Source organism: Geotrypetes seraphini, chromosome 6 (genome assembly GCF_902459505.1).
Source record: "Geotrypetes seraphini chromosome 6, aGeoSer1.1, whole genome shotgun sequence".
Classification (NCBI taxonomy): domain Eukaryota; kingdom Metazoa; phylum Chordata; class Amphibia; order Gymnophiona; family Dermophiidae; genus Geotrypetes; species Geotrypetes seraphini.
The window spans coordinates 38,060,329-38,080,828 of NC_047089.1; the positions used below are offsets into that span (position 1 = coordinate 38,060,329).

The following is a 20,500-nucleotide window of genomic DNA, read 5'->3' on the forward strand; positions in this document are numbered from 1 at the left end:
AATGGTACGGCCGCATCTGGAGTACTGTGTCCAGTACTGGTCGCCGTACCTCAAGAAAGACATGGCGGTACTTGAGGGAGTACAAAGAAGAGCAACCAAACTGATAGAGGGAATGGAAAATCTCCCATATACCGACAGATTGAAGCAGTTGGGACTTTTCTCCCTGGAAAAGCGAAGACTTAGAGGAGACATGATAGAAACCTTCAAGATCCTGAAGGGCATAGAAAAAATAGACAGGGGCAGATTTTACAAATTAAGGGGCGCCACAAGTACAAGGGGGCACTCAGAGAAATTGAAAGGGGACAGGTTTAGAACAAACGCTAGGAAGTTCTTTTTCACTCAGAGGGTGGTGGATACATGGAACGCGCTTCCAGAGGCTGTTGTAGACAAGAAAACATTAAATGGTTTCAAAGAAGGTTTGGATAGATTCCTAGAAGAAAAAGGGATTGGGGGGTATAGATAGGTATAGACCATTGCTCAGGCAATGGGCCTGATGGGCCGCCGCGGGTGCGGACCGCTGAGCAGGATGGACCTATGGTCTGCCTCAGCGGAGGCAACTTCTTATGTTCTTATGTTCTTTAACAATTTTGGCTGTCATTTGCTTTTCATTCCATCTTTATTACTACATGGAATAGATATGGTCTGGGCTTCCAAGATGTTATTTTTAAATAATGTCCATGTTTGATTTAAAGTCCTAACTTTAGTGGCTGATCCTTTTTTAGCTTTTTTTTTTTTAAACTATTTTCCTCATTTTATCAACGTTTACCTTTTGAAAATTAAATGATGCTACAGTAGATTTCCTTAATGATGTCACTCAAGTTATTAAATCAGATTTGATCATGCTCTACCCATGTATACTCTCCCTTGCAAATATTAGGTATACCACTTGAGTGTGCTCTTAACAGAGTAGCACTTAAGTGGAATATTAACATTTACGTGTGTGTGTTTGTGTACACATGTGCCTGTTATTGTCAGAATTTTGTAGATTAATGCATGTGTAAATCTAAACACTATATTGTAGAATTTCAGTTCACATCCTCCAGCTACGTGTTGTACATGAATGAAATAAAATTCAACCATCTTTTCTAGTTGTCTGCCATCTCTTACCCAGCCTACAATTTGCATTAAAAGAATCAAAGTCTACTTTAGAAATTCAGTGAAGATTTGGGGGGTTATTTTTCATAAGGGGGCTTACGTTTAAGATCCAGATCATCAATAAGGTCTCTACAATATACTACTTGCTTAGACAGATCCAATTGATAGGATCTTTTTTTGAACCCTTTCCTTTTCATATCCTTCCCCTTGCCTTAGTAGCCACCTACAGGTGGTATGGAAAGAGACTCGGGCAAACCAAGAAAACATGCTAGAAATAAGAGGAGGAGGAAAAAAAATGTGGAGATGACTCTTTCAGTAGTTTGTGGAATTCCACACACTGCAAGCTGACGTCTGACTTGTATTTGTTGTGGGGGAGAGCGTGGTGCAGTGGTTAAAGCTACAGCCTCAGCATCCTGAGGTTGTGGGTTCAAACTCATGCTGCTCCTTGTGACCCTGGGCAAGTCACTTAATCCCTCCATTGCTCCAGGTACAATAGATAGATTGTGAGCCCACCGGGACAGACAGGAAAAAATGCTTGAGTACCTGAATAAATTCATGTAAACTGCTCTGAGCTCCCCCGGGAGAACGGTATAGAAAATTGAATAAATAAATATATTTTGTGGGGAAGCTGCAATATAATATATTCTTGTTCACTTAGGGCAATTGTGCTGAGAATACGGCTAAGAAATTTAACATCCCACGAGAGGAACAAGATAGTTTTGCTATAAACTCTTATACTAAGAGCAGGACTGCTTGGAAATCTGGCATTCTAGCAAAAGAGATTGTACCTGTCACCATTTCCCAAAAAGGTATTTATTTATTTATTTATTTATTTATTTATTTAATCACTTTATTTCTTCAGTCACTGCTTTTTAACCACTCATGGAGGAGAGTGTAGTGTAGTGGTTAGAGCTACAGCCTTGGCACCCTGAGGGTTGTGGGTTCAAACCCACACTGTTCCTTGTGACTCTGGGCAAGTCACTTAATCCTCCACTGCCCCAGGTATATTAGATAGATTGTGAGTCCACTGGGACAGGTAGGGAAAAAGCTTGAAGTACCTGTATGTAAACCGTTTTGAGTGTGGTTGTAAAAGTAAAAGATGATATAAAAGTTCCAATCCCTCTCCCTTTCCCTTAAAAAACTTCTGTAAAAAGAGATGTCTTTTAAATAATTTTTCATTCTCAATTGTCCAACCAAATTATTCCAAGGCTTCACCCCTGCCACCGAATAGCCATAGCTCTGATACTAGCATACCTCACATGCTATAACTCATCAACAGATAAATGCATCTGTGACTTACACACAGTATTTTAACCAGTATTTTTGGCATTCATGACACAGAGCAACTCTGGTCTTTGTATATTTGGCAAGTATTGCACAGATAACAGCTACAAGAGCTCCTTGCCAGTCTGCCTCATGTTATGTTTTCTTTCCTTGGCCCAGCAGTTTTGTAATCCTTGTTTCAGGCTTTCAGTTCAATTGGAATCAGCCTCCATTGAAACCATAACATTGGATGCTTTCATTTACAACTGCTGATTTCGACCACAGACTACAAAACCTTCAAAAAAAGAAACAAAAACCCTACTCTTCAAAAAATACATAAAACCAATATAACACAACCAGACATGTCCCAAGCTTCACCTGCAATACTATCTACTTCTTAGCAAATTAGAAAATGTTCATACTATTCCTTATGTACTTAATATCATAACAATTTTTATGTAATCTGCCTTGAACCGCAAAGTAATGGCGGAATGGAAATCACTAATCATTAATGTATTTAATGGTTTCCATCTATATTTTTATTTTTAAAATACAGTCAAACCTCGGTTTGCAAGTAACCTGGTTTGTGAGTTTGTGATTTGACTCAATCTTGTGATTTAGTAGATATATGGCGTATTCTTCATTTTAATGATCAAGAATTTTCTTTTTGTTCTCAGGTCCACAAATCCTTTTCACGAATTGATTATATATTTGTTTCCAATAACTTAGCGCAGCGTGTATTAAAAGCAGTAATAGATCCTATTATAATTTCGGATCATGCTGGTGTGTGGATTAATCTTCAAAATAATGATATTGAACATTTCAATTCAATTTGGAGATTTGATAATAAATTTTTAGCAGATTCAAATTTTCTGGAAGAATTTAAATTAAAAATACAAGAATTTTTTCAAATTAATGATTCGGATAATATTAATGCTGAAATCTTATGGGATGCTTTTAAAGCAACAATGAGAGGGAATATTATTTCATATTCAGCATATATTAACAAACAACATAAAAAACAGTTTCTTGAATTAGGAAAACAAATTAAAGTACAGTGGTGCCTCGCATAACGGACGCCTCGCACAGCGAACGCTGCGCACAACGAACTTTATGTCTTGATTCGTACAACGAACTTCGTTTCACACAACGAAGTCGCCCGAGCTGCATCCTTCCGCGCAGGCACTGCGCTTAACTGCCCTCTCTCCGCCTGGCTCCCTCTTGCCCCCCCCGACTCCCCGACACGATCGGGGCAAGAGGGAGCCCAAGCCCTCTTGCCCCCCCGACTCCCCGACACGATCGGGGCAAGAGGGAGCCCAAGCCCTCTTGCCCCCCCGACTCCCCGACACGATCGGGGCAAGAGGGAGCTCAAGCCCTCTTGCCCCCCCGACTCCCCGACACGATCGGGGCAAGAGGGAGCCCAAGCCCTCTTGCCCCCCCGACTCCCCGCCACGATCGGGGCAAGAGGGAGCTCAAGCCCTCTTGCCCCCCCGACTCCCCGACACGATCGGGGCAAGAGGGAGCCCAAGCCCTCTTGCCCCCCCGACTCCCCGACACGATCGGGGCAAGAGGGAGCTCAAGCCCTCTTGCCCCCCCGACTCCCCGACACGATCGGGGCAAGAGGGAGCCCAAGCCCTCTTGCCCCCCCGACTCCCCGACACGATCGGGCCAGGAGGGAGCCCAAGTCCTCCTGGCCACGGCGACCCCCCTAACCCCACCCTGCACTACATTACGGGCAGGAGGGATCCCAGGCCCTCCTGCCCTCGACGCAAACCCCCCCTCCCCCCAACGACCGCCCCCCCCCAAGAACCTCCGACCGCCCCCCAGCCGACCCGCGACCCCCCTGGCCGACCCCCACGACACCCCCAACCCCCTTCCCCGTACCTTTCTGTAGTTGGCCGGACAGACGGGAGCCAAACCCGCCTGTCCGGCAGGCAGCCAACGACGGAATGAGGCCGGATTGGCCCATCCGTCCCAAAGCTCCGCCTACTGGTGGGGCCTAAGGCGCCTGGGCCAATCAGAATAGGCCCGGGAGCCTTAGGTCCCTCCTGGGGGCGGGGCCTGAGGCACATGGGCCCAACCCGACCATGTGCCTCAGGCCCTGCCCCCAGGAGGGACCTAAGGCTCCCGGGCCTATTCTGATTGGCCCAGGCGCCTTAGGCCCCACCAGTAGGCGGAGCTTTGGGACGGATGGGCCAATCCGGCCTCATTCCGTCGTTGGCTGCCTGCCGGACAGGCGGGTTTGGCTCCCGTCTGTCCGGCAAACTACAGAAAGGTACGGGGAAGGGGGTTGGGGGTGTCGTGGGGGGCGGCCAGGGGGGTCGCGGGTCGGCTGGGGGGGCGGTCGGAGGTTCTTGGGGGGGGCGGTCGTTGGGGGGAGGGGGGGTTTGCGTCGAGGGCAGGAGGGCCTGGGATCCCTCCTGCCCGTAATGTAGTGCAGGGTGGGGTTAGGGGGTCGCCGTGGCCAGGAGGACTTGGGCTCCCTCCTGGCCCGATATTGTCGGGGAGTTGGGGAATCGGCGGGGCAAGAGGGCTTGGGCTCCCTCTTGCCCCGATCGTGTCGGGGAGTCGGGGGGGCAAGAGGGCTTGGGCTCCCTCTTGCCCCGATCGTGTCGGGGAGTCGGGGGGGCAAGAGGGCTTGGGCTCCCTCTTGCCCCGATCGTGTCGGGGAGTCGGGGGGCAAGAGGGCTTGGGCTCCCTCTTGCCCCGATCGTGTCGGGGAGTCGGGGGGGGGCAAGAGGGCTTGGGCTCCCTCTTGCCCCGATCGTGTTGGGGAGTCGGGGGGGCAAGAGGGCTTGGGCTCCCTCTTGCCCCGATCGTGTCGGGGAGTCGGGGGGCAAGAGGGCTTGGGCTCCCTCTTGCCCCGATCGTGTCGGGGAGTCGGGGGGGCAAGAGGGCTTGAGCTCCCTCTTGCCCCGATCGTGTCGGGGGTGCCAGGGACCACACAGAGTCACCCACCGTACCACCCGATTCGGGTAAGCGCAGGTATCGGTGGGTGGCTTATTTGCGGGGGGGTGCCTTATTTTACATTTTTTTCTAAAAAGGGGGGGCTGTCTTATTTGATGGCCCTGCCTTATCATCGGGGAAACACGGTAGAAAAAAAAAAAATGAACAGTTAAGTCCCAGTTTTTGCCGCTGAGACTCTGCCCTCTCTCACTGTAAAATTAGACTCTACTTAGTCTGTCTTTAAATTTAAAAAATGTGTGTTGTTTTAAAAAACAATTATGTTTTTAGATGTATCTAAATAAAAATAATAACCAAAAATTTATCTTTTTTTATGTCATCTTAGCATATTTTATGCTGCAGAACGAATTATTTTTTTTTACATGTATTCTTATGGGAAAACGCGTTTCACATAACGAACGTTTCGCATAACAAACTTGCTCCTGGAACCAATTAAGTTCGTTGTGTGAGGCACCACTGTATTAGAAAATAAATTAATTGAAAAATGGGAAAATAATACATTACAAGATTTATTAAAACTAAAAGTTAAATATAATGAGATTTCTTCTCAATTTGTGAGGAAAGATTTATTTAATAGACAAGTTCAATTTTACGGAAATTCAAATAAAGCTGGGAAATTATTGGCAAATTTTCTTAAAGCAAAAAAAAGAAAATCCAAGATTATTGCAATAAAAGATATACAAGGTAATACACACACTAATAATAAAGACATTTTAATACAATTTCTTGATTTTTATAAAGATTTATATTCTTCTGAATCTTATGAAAATAAAGAAAGAGATGGACTAAGTTTTTTAAATTCATTTATTGGACCAAATGTTCCAGATCATATAAAAAGAAGTTTAGAAGAACCTATATCTTTAAAAGAAATAGAATCAGCATTGAAGTCTCTTAGAGCTGGATCCGCTCCGGGTGGTGATGGTTATACGGTTGAATTTTATAAATCATTTCAAAACATTATTTTACCATATCTATTAAAGTTATATCAGTATCAAATGAATAATGGGAATATATCAGGTACAATGGCTGATTCACTAATTATTGTCTTACCAAAACCAAACAAAGATCCTACTTTGGTTTCAAACTACAGGCCTATTTCCTTACTAAATGTAGATGGTAAATTAATTTCTAAAGTACTAGCAATAAGATTGGCTAAAGCTCTTCCTTTCATTATTGATGTACATCAAACAGGATTTATTGCAAAAAGACATTCATCACACAACACTAGATTAGCATTTCATTCTTTAAACCTAGCAAAAACTATGAATGATCCAACTTTTATGCTATCTTTAGATGCAGAAAAAGCATTTGATAGAGTAGAATGGAAATTTATGTATCAAGCTCTAGAATGGTTTGGAATAGGATCCGATTTTATTAAAATGATTCAGACTTTGTATAGCTCTCCTGGTGCAAGATTATATATAAATAACAATTTATCAGATAGATTTAACTTGCAAAGGGAAGTTAGACAAGGATGTCCTTTGTCCCCATTACTGTTTGATATTGTTTTAGAACCCTTGTTAATTGCAATTAATCAAACTAAGGAGATAAAAGGAATCCCATTTTCTTACTGGGAATATAAACTTTCTGCATATGCAGATGATATCTTATTATATTTAAGAGAACCGGGGAATACTATTCCAAATTTACTTAATCTTCTAGAGGAATTTGGAAAATTTTCTGGATATAAAATTAATTGGAGTAAATCAGAAATTCTTCCTATTAATGTTCATTGCACCAAAGGATTATTTGATTCATATTCATTTATTTGGAAAGAGGAAGGAATAAAATATTTAGGAATTATGATCAAAAATACAATAGATGATACAGTCAAAGAAAATGAAAAACTTTTATTGAAAAAAATTACAGAAATGTGTGAACAATGGAATCCTTTACATCTTTCATGGTGGGGAAGAGTTCAAACAATTAAAATGATGATATTGCCTGTGGTTTGTTATCAAATGAGTATGATACCAATATTTTTTCAGGGGTCCTTTTATAAAAAATTAAATAATATTATTACAAAATTTGTTTGGTTTGGGAAAAGACCCAGAATAGCTTTAGTATCTTTACAAAGACCAATTGTGGAGGGAGGGGTAAATTTTCCAAATTTTTATAGGTACCATCAAGCCTATATTCTAAGACAGGGTATGTATTGGATCCTCCCAGATCTCATGGAGAATGTACCAGATTGGCTATATTTAGAATGGCGGCTCCTGTTCCCATTACATTTAGATCATTTAATTAGTATAACAATGCCTAGAAGATATAAAGATAACAGAATTTTATTAGATACTTGGAAAACATTAAGATATATAAATAACCTATCAACAAATCCAATTTCTAAATCACTAAATCAGTCTATTTGGGTAAACTCCAGGATCAAGATTGGCGGATTTAAAATCGTCTGGAAACAATGGATAAGTGCAGGTATACGAACATTAAATGATGTCATTTCAGAAGGTTCACTGCTTAGTTTTTCACAATTGCAAAATAAATTTGGCTTAAATAAATCACAATATTTTAAATGGATGCAATTGAAGCAGGCCATTCAGGCAGGGTTCCCTGAATGGAAAAATCTTAATACTCAATATAGTCTACAAGTTCTATGTTTCCAGGCGGATTTCTTGGGACACCAAGCCGCAAAATGGTACAAATTAATATATGGATTTTTAAGTAAAAAAAAGAAAAATGGACTTAGGGATATTTGGAGTATTGAGATTGGACAGACAATTTCTGTTTCTCAATGGCCACGATTTTGGTCCTGGAGATTAAGATCTACAAAGTCAGCATCTATGAATCAAACATGGATGTTTTTATTACATAGAGTGTTATGGACCCCTACGCGCCTGCAAAAGATAGATAGCACTAGATCCAATAGATGCTGGCATTGTAAAACAGAAATAGGGACGTTAGATCACTTAATTTTTTTTTGTCCCTGTGTAAATGCCTTTTGGAATTTAATTTGGCCCCAAATTAATAAGTTATTAGAAAATCATGTAGGACTCTCATATGACACCATACTATTTGGCACTGCAATGAGAACTCAGAGTCCGATCTCAGCAAATAATAATAAGCTGCTATTAATATTGACAGGAGTCGCCATGCAACAAATAACTCAAAACTGGAAGGACTACACCAAATTAAATTATACATTCTGGTGGAACTCTGTCTGTCATATCTATAAAATGGAAAAAGTAATAGCATTACAACATGGGAATCTTCATAATTTCATGAAAATTTGGCAACCATTGACAAATTATTCTACTGATTAGATTTCTTAGCACATTTATAATAGGTATATAGGAATGGGGAGGGACTTATATAATTTTTGGATTTACTATTTATGATATGATATATAGAATGTAATTACAAATGTTATGAAATAATTAATTATATTATATGTGAATTAATTGATGTAAGAATATAAAATTAATAAATAAATTATCACAATAATGATTATATTAGAATGGGGAGGGGAAGGGAATGTATATTATATGGTTTTAAGTATTGAAAAAATGGGAGGGATATATGTTATCTGATAATTGAATTATTTGTAATCACAATTTTTCATGCATTATTTGAAGTTTATATGTACAATTAAAATATTGTAAGAATGAAAAATTTATAAATAAAATATTAAAAAAAAAAAAAAAAAAATACAGTCAAACCTCGGTTTGCAAGTAACCTGGTTTGTGAGTGTTTTGCAAGACGAGCAAAACATTCTTGCAAAACTTGTCTCGCAAACCGAGTGCTGACTCGATTTTGCGAGCACTCACCCCGAGAACCGGCATTGCAGCCCACAGGACGTGCCGGTGCCGCTTGAAGATCATCTTCCTGCCTCTGCCAGCTTTAAGCATGCATCTGCGCATGCTCAAGCCCTTCTAATTCTCCCTCTCGCCGAGATTCTCGGAGATCTCCGAGAATCTTTACAAGAGGGAGAATTAGAAGGGCTTGAGCATGCGCAGATGCAAGCTCAAAGCTGGCAGAGGCAGGAAGATGATCTTCAAGCGGCACCGGCACGTCCTGTGGGCTGCGTGCCGGTGCCAGACGGGAGTGTGTGAATTAAAGTTGGTTGGACAGGGGGGTGCCTGTTCTCGCGGGAGGGGGGAGCGATGCCGGTTCTCGTGCCGGTGCCAGACGGGGGGTGAGTTAAAGTTGGTCAGGCGGAGAGTGCTGATTCGAGTGGGGGGGGGGGGGGGGAGAAAACAGCACCGCTTGCCTCGGGGGGGGGGGGGGGGAACATATCAAAGTGAGTTTCCATTATTTCCTGTGGGGAAACTCGCTTTGATATACAAGTATTTTGGTTTACGAGCATGCTTCTGGAACAAATTATGTTCGTAAACCAAGGTTCCACTGTACTTCTCTTCCCAGCCATTGCAGAGAACACCCTCATCTAGAGGCCAAAAAACCTGGCAGCTCCTAGAATCCTGTAAGTTGCCAAATGAAGACTGACCACTAAGGGCTCCTTTTATGAAGCCGCGTTAGCTGCTTTAGCGCACGCACCTTTTTAGCGTGCACTAACCCCTGCTGTAGCCGAAAAACTACCACCTGCTCAAGAGGAGGCAGTAGCAGCTAGCACGACTGGCAAATTAGCACGCGCTATTACGCGTGTTAAACTACTAACGCAGCTTTGTAAAAGAAGCCCTAAGTGTTTACTGTCGTGTGATAATTAGCATGCCCCACCCCTGCCTATATGGCTGAGAGTGCTGCCTTAAGCAACAAAAGCCAGGCTCAGGTATGTGCTCTCTTCATCTTGAGAGATTCCCTTTAGCACCGGAGGGTTGAATCGGGATCTTTGCTGCAGTTAATAGTTGGCCTCTTTGTTACAGACGCCCAAGCTGATGTTTATAATGATTGAGTCTCATGTTTGGGGGGAAAGGTGGTAATTTCATAAGATTTTAATATAAATAATTGTTTGCTAAATGATAAAAGTGGGGATTCAAAATATTGACTTATCAATCAAGCCCCAAAACTCTGAGGCATCATACGACACAAAGGCCACACAATACACGAAGTGCAGTGCCTACTATTATCAGCTACTAACAAACCAGGAAAAAAGGAAGGGTATAAAAAAGAATCCACACTAGTGAAGAAAAATCAACTGGTCAAAACCCAGTAACATATAACAATATTCAATTAGAAAAATTCCAACAGTTTCAAATTCCAATCGCAACTGGAGCTCCATATATACAAAAATATAAAATAGAAGGTCACTTAGTTAAACAGAACAGCGATGATATCTCAATGTAAATGCCTATGCCAGCTATCAGGAATGAGGCTTGATTTATAAGTCAATATATTATTTAGCAAACATTCTTATTATCTTGAAAGTCTTTGACATTTGCGCTCTCTTGTGATTTTTCCTTGATAAAATTTTAGTAGCCATAGGGATCCCAAGTGGTATATGTTGGACCAACACAAGATCTAGCTGAACAGCAGCTGTTGGGACCTTAAAATGTACCCAGTAGAATCCTCCATTTCATTTTGGCTGCATTTTTTTGTTGTGCAAGCTCTTAATTTCCTGGACATTAGTTTATGCCCCTTGGTGTCTGGCTACTTGATGCTATATACAAAGATGAATAAAAAATGAAAGGTAATTGTTAAATAACATGATAATCGGATCAGAACTAGCGAAATGCAGCATATGTAGACGTACATTGCCAGTTACATCCACACACAGTGCAGCGCTTGGCCTGTAGTCTTGTGGCAGTCACTAGGTCAGAAACATGGACACTCCATTGCACAGTTGAGGAACAAAATGCAGTCCTGCGCTTTCTTTGGGCAGAGGGAGTGAAATCTGTGGAAATTCACCATCAGATATTAACTCAGTATGGACAAAGCACCTTGAATCAACTAAAGGTTTATGAGTGGATAAAAAAAAGTTTAAAGTGGGAAGGACAGGTGTAACCGATGAAGGTTATTCTTGTCACCCATCAACATCGCACTCACAAGAGCACATCGACAGGGCGGATGCCTTAATTAGAGAAGACTGATGAACTATGGTGGCTCAGTTGGCTGCAAATTTGGATATCAGCTATGGATCTGCATTTGCCATAATGAAAAATGACTTGGGTTACAGGAAAGTCTACGCATGATGCGTTCCCAAACAGCTTACTGATCTACACAAGCAACAGCATGTGGAGGTAGTGACCCAGTTCCTGAGACAGTATGAAGAAGATCCAAGTATTCTGGAGATAGTTGTCACCTGCGACATGACATGGGTGCATCACTGCGACTTGAAGAGCAAAAGACGAAACATGATGAAGTAAAAGAAGTGGTGCTCACCTGGCTTCAGGAGCAGCCAAAAAACTTATTCTCTGCAGGAATGCAGAAGCTAGTTGAAAAATACAACAAATGCTTCATCTAGCATGGGGACTATGTGGAAAAGTGATATGTTCAGTTGCTCACAGTTACTTCTATTAAAGCCGTTAAATGTATTTTGCCTTTACTTTTTGATTTACCCTCGTATAATGCTATCTTTCAGCTGCTAATAAGCAAGAGTTTGAGCCTGGAGTCATAGCCAGGTCTGCTGCTTGGCTTTGTAAGATGCTACCCCAGCTACTGTTGGGCCTAGTTTTGATTTAAATTCAACACCAGTTCCTGGCACTCTTCACTTCCATCCAAGTCTTATTTAATTTGGTAACAATTGGCATCCTTATATTTGAAATAAACATAGCTAATGAATTTTTACCTTCTATTTTGTAGGCAAACCTGATGTGGTGGTAGCAGAGGATGAAGAATACAAACGTGTTGACTTCAACAAAATTCCAACTCTAAAGACAGTTTTCCAAAAGGAGCATGGTAAGATAATGGCAGAAAATGTTTCAGGTTCAACTTGAAAAGTCTATATAGTGAGAGCTCTGAGAATGACACATGATTTCTAGGCCTCGGATTGATTGTCACAGCAGAAGACTTCTGACTTCTACCTTCTATATGTTTGCAATTTAGGGCTCTTTTTACAAAGCTGCAATAGCGATTCCCCTGCAGCAAATGCACCAAAACTCATTCAATTCCTTTGGGCTTCAGTGCAAATGCCGTGGGAGAATCACTATTGCGGCTTTGTAAAAGGGGCCCTTAATTTGATAAAATGAACTATTTTCAATATAATCTATACATATATAATCTATAATCTGGACAGTCCCTTGGCTAGCACTGAAAACAACCTCTGTCATAGGAGACAGCTGCAATGTCTGGTTCCTGGAGAAGGTAGGAAGAAAACATTTTTGGTTGAAACTAGAAAGCTGGTGCATTTAAAAATTCAGGTCAAGAAACAAAATACACTGTCCTTTTAAATGGGTGCTGGTTATCTGAAATACTAGTATGCTAGAAAACAATGGAGTTGGCACACCTAAATGGATGGATGGATACAGAAATTCAGTGTGATGTTCTCTTTGCAAGAACCTCTTGTAAAAAAAGATTTTCATAATAGCTTCTTCTTCATCTTGCAAGTGAAAGATTGGTAACAGCACTTCCCCTGATTAAGCCCTGATAATTTGGGCTTTCAATAACTTGTGCTGGCTTGTGAACAAGGCGTTTTCAAAAGATAATTGCTTTTCTAAAATTTAGCACTTTCTTTTTTGTTTTCACAACAATTTAAAGTGTAGTTGTGTGACATTGAATATTTGCTTTAAAAGTACTGAATGCATATTGAATTTATATTTATACGTAAGCATTTGGGGTCTGACCTATGATTGAGACTTGACCTGCTTTTTAGCCTGGTTTAATCATCATTATGGCTTAAAAATGGTCTCTGAGGTCCTTTCCCCTCAAGCTATAATATATTGGTTTGAGCTATTACCAATAGTGTACTTTGGTTCTCACTTGCTGTGATTACACTGGTTCTTGCACTTTTGATACATTACTGGAAGCCACTGCTTGCCCAGGGTCGGTACCATGGAATATTGCTGCTCCTTGGGTTTTGGTCAGGTACTAGTGACCTGGATTGGCCACCTTGAGAACTGGCTACTGGGCTTGGTGGACCATTGTTACTCTCATAGTTACCGTAGAGTCGGATGACACGCACGCTCTCGGGAGACCCTTGATACAGCACTTCGGGGCGAAACATGTCATGTCGGGTCAGACTCCCAGGCGTTGGCTGAAGGAAGAGCTAAGTACACAAAGAAAAAAATTTTGTAGAGCACTTATTTATTAAGAAAAAATAATAATAGAAAATACATAATATGAAAAATGATAAAAATATAAAGGTACAGCCAATGATGAAGTGCCACATAATTCTTCCCGCAAACAAGAATTAACATAGCAGTGGAGTGGTGGGGCTGAGGCGTCCCTTATAGCTAAGAGAAACTTGTGATATTACAAGTCCTATAATAGTGATTGTGTTGAATAGATTGGCAGCATTGATAAGAAAATGGCAAATAAGGTTCAGCAGAGACAAATATAATTTGATGTACCTTGAAAATAGAAACAATTATTCTAGATAGTAAGGTAAGCAGAAGCACACAGAATGCCACTTAAAAACCCTGCTGATGATTCACATCAAACGTTGGTTTGTAGTGAACTTAAGATGCCTACTTTTTAAGAAATTGGACTCCCTAGGTGGTGGAAAGTAAGTGCCTATCTTTGGTCTGTTTAACCCATTGAGTCTAACGGTTCTTGTACCAACTGCAAATTCTAATGAAAGATGCTAAACTTGATGCTGTTCTCTCTTCAGTCTATAGCCTATTTTAAGCATGACATTCAACGAGAGTCTTGGGGACTTTATAACAACCACATATCCTTGTTTCCTAGACATTTGTGACTGATATGGAAATATTTGCAGAAGTTGAGATATATCTTGCTATGAAGCACACCTTGCTTATGCTTTCAGGGACTGTGACTGCCGCCAATGCGAGCACGCTGAATGATGGGGCTGCTGCTGTGGTTATGATGACCTCAGATGCTGCCGGAAAGTTGAAGGTTAAACCTTTGGCAAGAATTGCAGGTGAGGCTCTTATCTTAAAATGGATTATATTTGGGGGCAGTCTGGTGGTTGAGTGGCATTGCTGGCCCAGCAGAGGACCTGGCCTTGATTCCCAGGTCAGGCCTTTTATTCCTCTGTGATGGGTGTTGGGCAAGGGCAGTATTTACAACTACTTGGGGGTATAGTCATTGTGCTACTGTGACAACCATTGTCCAGATTTAGGTGGCAGGGTTCTAGGAACCCTGGTGCATTCATCTGGTCAAGCTCTGTTGCTACGATGACTGGTCTAAGTGAGTATAAGATAAAGAAAACCCCATCTCCCTACCCCTGAATCATTGCAAATGAAAGCTCATGGCACCAGATCCCAGTCCCGATTGAGCTGGAATTCCAAAGGAGCAGGAGGAAACTGACCATCCCAGTGTTCTCTCCAAAATCTTTTCAACGGACACACCACTGAGCTGATTTTACGTACCATCTGGTTTATTTTACTTGTTTAGTTTCTTGTAGTATCTCTTGGTCCTGGTATAGTTTTTTTTTTTTTTTTTTTTTTTTTTTTTTTATTTAAATCTTTATTCATTTTTTTGTGTTACAACAAGTGTTACAAATAAACTCAATAGAAACTTAAATACACACTTGACTAACTCATATATTAATATCAAGTTTAACATTAATATAATAATCCCCTGTCCCACCCTCCTTCCCAACCAATAATACATAAATCAATTTTATTGTACATTCTTTAAATATTAATTTAGTATGTAATACTCAAAATTGAAAAGCCCACCCTATTCCCCTCTTTACAATTATCTTATCATGGGAAAAGTTCATTAGAGAAATTATGTTAACGGTCTTCAGATATTTCCAAGTTTTATTTATAGGAAAAATTATCCTTCTTTACAAAAATCGGTTAATGGTCCCCATATTTTTTAAAATTTATTCATGTATCCTTTGTGTGTTGCAATAGCGAGTTCCATTTTATATATGTGGCATACCGAATTCCACCAGAACATATAATTCAATCTATCATGTTGTTTCCAATTGAATGTAATTTGTTGTATTGCAATTCCAGTTAAAATAAATAAAAGTTTGTTATTACTGGATGAAATTTGGCTTTTTGCTCTCATAGTTGTTCCAAATAATATAGTATCATATGTCAAGGCTACTGGATTTTCTAACATTCTGTTAATTTGGGGCCAAATTGATTTCCAGAATGATAGGATAAATGGACAAAAGAATAAAAGATGATCTAATGTCCCAATTTCAATATGACAGTGCCAGCATCTATTAGATCTTGAACTATCTATTTTTTGTAAACGAGTAGGGGTCCAAAAAGCTCTATGAAGAAGAAAAAACCAAGTTTGTCTCATAGATGCTGACACCGTACATTTTAGCCTCCAAGACCAAAGTCGTGGCCATTGAGATGCACTAATTTGGTGTTTTATCTCAATGCTCCAAATGTCTCTAAGACCATTTTTTGGTTTTTTATTTATATATCCGGATATTAATTTATACCACTGTGCGGCTTTGTGACCTATAGAGTCCATCTGGAAACATAAGAATTCCAAACTGTGATATTTAGCGAGATCTTTCCATTCAGGGAACCCTTTCTGAATAGATTGCTTCAATTGCAACCATTTAAAATATTGTGTTTTATTGAGACCAAATTTTTGTTGCAATTGTGAAAACTCCAGCAATTTATCATTTTTAATTACATCATCCAAAGTGCGAATGCCTGCTATCATCCAATGTTTCCAGATGACTTTAAAACCGCCAATTTTGATCTTGGGGTTTAGCCATATAGTTTGGTTGGTTGATTTACTAATTGGAATTTGAGTAAGATTACTTATGTATTTTAGAGTTTTCCAGGTATCCATAAAGATTTTATGATCTTTGTATAACCTTGGCATTTTGATACTAATTACATGATTAAGACGTAATGGAAACATAAGCCTCCATTCTAGCCAAAACCAGTCTGGAATATTATCTGTGGGTTCTGGGAGGATCCAATACATACCATGACGTAAGATATAGGCTTGATGATACCTATAAAAGTTGGGAAAATTTACCCCTCCCTCCTTAATTGATCTTTGTAATGACGCTAGAGCAATTCTTGGTTTTTTATTAAGCCATATAAATTTTGTCAAAGTCCTATTTATTTTTGTATAAAACGAATCTTGAAAAAAAACTGGTATCATCCCCATTTGGTAACATACTACCGGTAAAATCATCATTTTTACAGTTTGTACTCTTCCCCACCAAGATAAATGCAAAGGATTCCATTGCTCACACATTTCTATTATTTTTTGTAATAAGCATTTTTCATTAATTTTCATTGTTTCATCTACTGTTTTTGTTATCAAAATTCCAAGGTATTTAATATATTCTTCCTTCCAAACAAAAGGGAATGTATCAAATAAACCTTTTGTACAATGTATATTTAGTGGAAGAATCTCTGATTTATTCCAATTAATTTTATATCCTGAAAAATTTCCAAATTTCTCAATCAATTCAAGTAGATGTGGAATGGTGGATTCTGGATTCTTCAGATATAGTAATAAATCATCTGCATAAGCAGATATCTTATATTCTTTATCTGAATAAGGTATACCCTGTATCTCCTTAGCTTGTTGGATGGCTAATATTAAGGGTTCTAAAACAATATCAAACAGCAAAGGGGATAAGGGACATCCTTGTCTAACTCCTCTCTGTAGATTAAATTTTTCTGAAAACGTGTTATTAATATATAATCTAGCAGAAGGGGAGCTATACATTGTTTGTATCATTTGTATAAATCCAGGACCTATACCAAACCATTCCATTGCTTGATACATAAAAGGCCATTCTACTCTATCAAAGGCCTTTTCTGCGTCTAATGAAATTGCAAAAGTAGGTTCATTCATTTTCTTTGTTAAATATAACATATGGAATGTTAATCTGGTATTGTGAGATGAATGTCTTTGAGCAACGAATCCTGTTTGATGCATACCTATTATATGGGGGAGAGCTTTAGCTAATCTTAGCGCAAGTATTTTTGCTAATAATTTTCCATCTACATTAATTAAAGATATTGGTCTATAGTTTGAGACCAAAGTGGGATCTTTATTGGACTTTGGCAAAACAATAGTCAGAGATTCTGCTATAGTGCCTTTAATACAACCTTTATTGAGCTGATATTGATAGAGATTTAATAAATAGGGTAATAAAAAATTTTGAAATGTTTTATAAAATTCCACTGTATATCCATCACCACCTGGAGCGGATCCAACTCTAAGGGACTTCAAAGCTATTCCTAATTCTTTTAGTGATATTGGTTCTTCCAAACTTCGTTTTATATGTTCAGGAATTTTTGGACCCTCTAACATTTTTAAAAATTCAAAACCATCTTTTTCTTTATTTAGATAATTTTCGGAAGAATAAAGAGATTTATAAAATTTCAAGAATTGTTTTAAAATAGGTTCAATTTGTGTATATGTATTTCCATTTTCATCTTTTATTGCTATTAATTTTGTTTTTCTTTTTTTCTTTTTAAGATAGTTTGCCAATATTCTTCCTGATTTGTTAGAATTACCATAGTACAATGTTTGTTGAGAAAATAAATCTTTCCTAATCATCTTAGATGAGATCTCATTATATTTACCTTTTAATTTTAATAATTCTTGTTGAATTGAATATTCCCATTTTTCTATAAGTTTTGATTCTAAATTTTTTATCTCTTTTTCTAAGATTAAAAATTGTTTTTTTATTTGTTTTTTTAGAAATGCCGAATAAGAAATTATTTGTCCTCTAATTGATGCCTTAAAAGCATCCCATAAAGTTTCTCTGTTAATATCATCATTATCATTTATTTGAAAAAATTCTTTCATTTTTGTTAGAAGATTTTCACAAAAGTTTTGGTCAACCAACAGTGTATTATCCATTTTCCAAATTGGTCTGTTATTATTTTGATCTGTAGTTTTAATTTTAATCCACACTCCACCATGGTCAGATAGAATAATTGGATCAATGGCAGCTTGTGTCACTTGATGTGCAAGATGATTTGAAGTAAAGATATAATCTATTCTTGAAAAGGAATTGTGAACATGAGAACAGAAAGAAAATTCCCGACCATCAAAATGAAGTATTCTCCATATATCTATTAAATCACAAGATTGAATCAAATTATCTAGTCCCATAGATTTCATAACTCTACTTGGGTTTTTATCTAATAAAGGATCCATTACAGCATTGAAGTCCCCTGCTACTATAAGATTTGAAGTAGCCAGTGGTATGATCAGTTGTTGAAGAGTTTTAAAGAATTCATTTTGGTTCGAATTAGGGGCGTATATATTGATTAACGTCATGGTAGTATTTCCCATATTCATTTCCACCATTATCCATCTTCCATGAATATCTGAAGCTTTTAGTTTAAATGAAGCAGAGCATTTTTTATTAATTAAAATAGCAACACCTGCTTTTTTCCCTATAGCTGGTGAGAAAAAACATTTTTTGACCCAACCTCCTTCTAGCTTTTTAGATTCTATATGTGAGAGGTGGGTCTCTTGTATAAGGCATATATCTGCATCTTGCCTTTTTAAAAATGATAGTGCTTTTTTCCTTTTTATCATATGATTTAGACCGTTAACATTTAAAGACATAATTTTAATATCCATTTATTTTCAGATATTAAAGTATGTATATTTTCCCAATGTTTTAAGTATTTCATTTCTCTTTTTTCCTTTACACCCATGATTACCTTATATATTTCCCTTTTATTCCCTCCCATCCCTTTTATCCCTCCCTTCCCCCCCTCATTAATTACGAAAACTTGGATACGCAGGTTGAGGTTAGATTTAGATAACTCCCACAAGCTATTAATAATTATCTAAAGTACTACCATTTTTTCTCTATTTCTGTATATTTCTCTTATTTTATTATTAATTATATGAATAAGTAAAAAATTTTCATTCTTATACATTGAAAGATTATTTTCTATATTTGTATATCTTTAAATCCATAAGAATGATTATATTACATTACTTATGTCTAAGAACATTTCAATTACAATTCATTTCTTTTCAGGTGGTATATTATTTTTACTTTAAAAAGCTTTCATACCTGCTTTTCAGGCAATTTTTGCGTTTCAGATATATTCTTTTCATATATATCGTATTTGAAACGCATTTTAATGTATCTGGAACGCAAAATTAAACCCGAATTACCGCCTTCAACAGGAATTATAACAAACCAATCAATTCGTCTTTTTTTTTTATAATCTTCTTTGTGATTACTCCACCTTCAAAATTTCTCAACCAATCAGTACATCTTTAAGTTTGTTGAAAAAACTTTCTTCGTCATCATTTGAGTTCGGAGATGTGTTTCAATTCATTTTCGTTCCTGCCAGTAAGTTTATTCTATTTATTCTGAGTAGAATTCTAGAATTTTTGTATTTTTTCAGTTTTCTTGTTTTCCATGGAGAATGTTGCAAGTTGTTAAGTCTTTAATTCGATCCTTGTGTGTTCTTTTTCCATTGCTTTCTGTTCCAATCTATCTTTAACCAATGTTCTTTTATTGAAGTTCATTATCATATAAGTCAAAGTTTTCTCAAATTGGTCAATAGTCTTTAGTATGAACCCATTAAATGTTCTTTAGATTGTCATAGGTTGCTCCAGTTGATTCATAAATTCTTGTAGTTTTTTTGGATCCGTAAAGTTTTGCGTTTTGTTAGCAATGGTTACCTTCATAATCGCCGGGTAGAGGAGACCAAATCTAGCTCCTAGAGATCTTAGTTGTGGTCTCATGTCTAAGAATTGTTTTCTTCTTGTTGCTGTTTCTTTTGCAAAGTCCGGGACTATGTATATTTTTGAATCTTGGCATTTAAGATTTTTGATTTCCTTAGCTATTTGGCATATTTCAATTGCTTGTTGATGTCTTAGAAGTTTGAAAATTAAAGTTCTTGGACCTGTTTGAGTGTTATTTCTTTGTGTTGGAATCCTATGAGCTCTTTCAATTTCCAGTTCCGTTTTAAATTTCAATGGTAGTATTTTAGGTAGAAATTTTTCAAGAAATGCAATCGGATCATTCTTTTCCACTCCTTCAGGTAATCCGATTATTCTTAAATTATTCCGTCTTTCACGATTCCGGCTGTCTTCAAGATTTTTTTTTATCTCTGTTATTTCTTTCCATATGATTTTGCTGTGATTCATATCTGTATTTAATTGTTCTGTAATATCTTCTAATGTTGAAATTCTATTTTCTGTGATGTCCACTCTTTTAGTT

At 38.3% G+C, this 20,500-nt stretch overlaps 1 protein-coding gene across 2 annotated transcripts in view; it reads left to right on the forward strand.

Moving 5' to 3' along the window:
* ACAT1 (acetyl-CoA acetyltransferase 1) overlaps window positions 1–20,500 on the forward strand; it is a 57,088-nt gene that overhangs the window by 23,438 nt on the left and 13,150 nt on the right. For both annotated transcript variants that reach the window (XM_033948838.1, XM_033948837.1), the window contains exons 7-9: window positions 1,754–1,904; window positions 12,031–12,126; window positions 14,153–14,266. In XM_033948838.1, coding sequence (XP_033804729.1) covers window positions 1,754–1,904; window positions 12,031–12,126; window positions 14,153–14,266 — 361 coding nt within the window. The remainder of the gene's footprint in view (window positions 1–1,753; window positions 1,905–12,030; window positions 12,127–14,152; window positions 14,267–20,500) is intronic.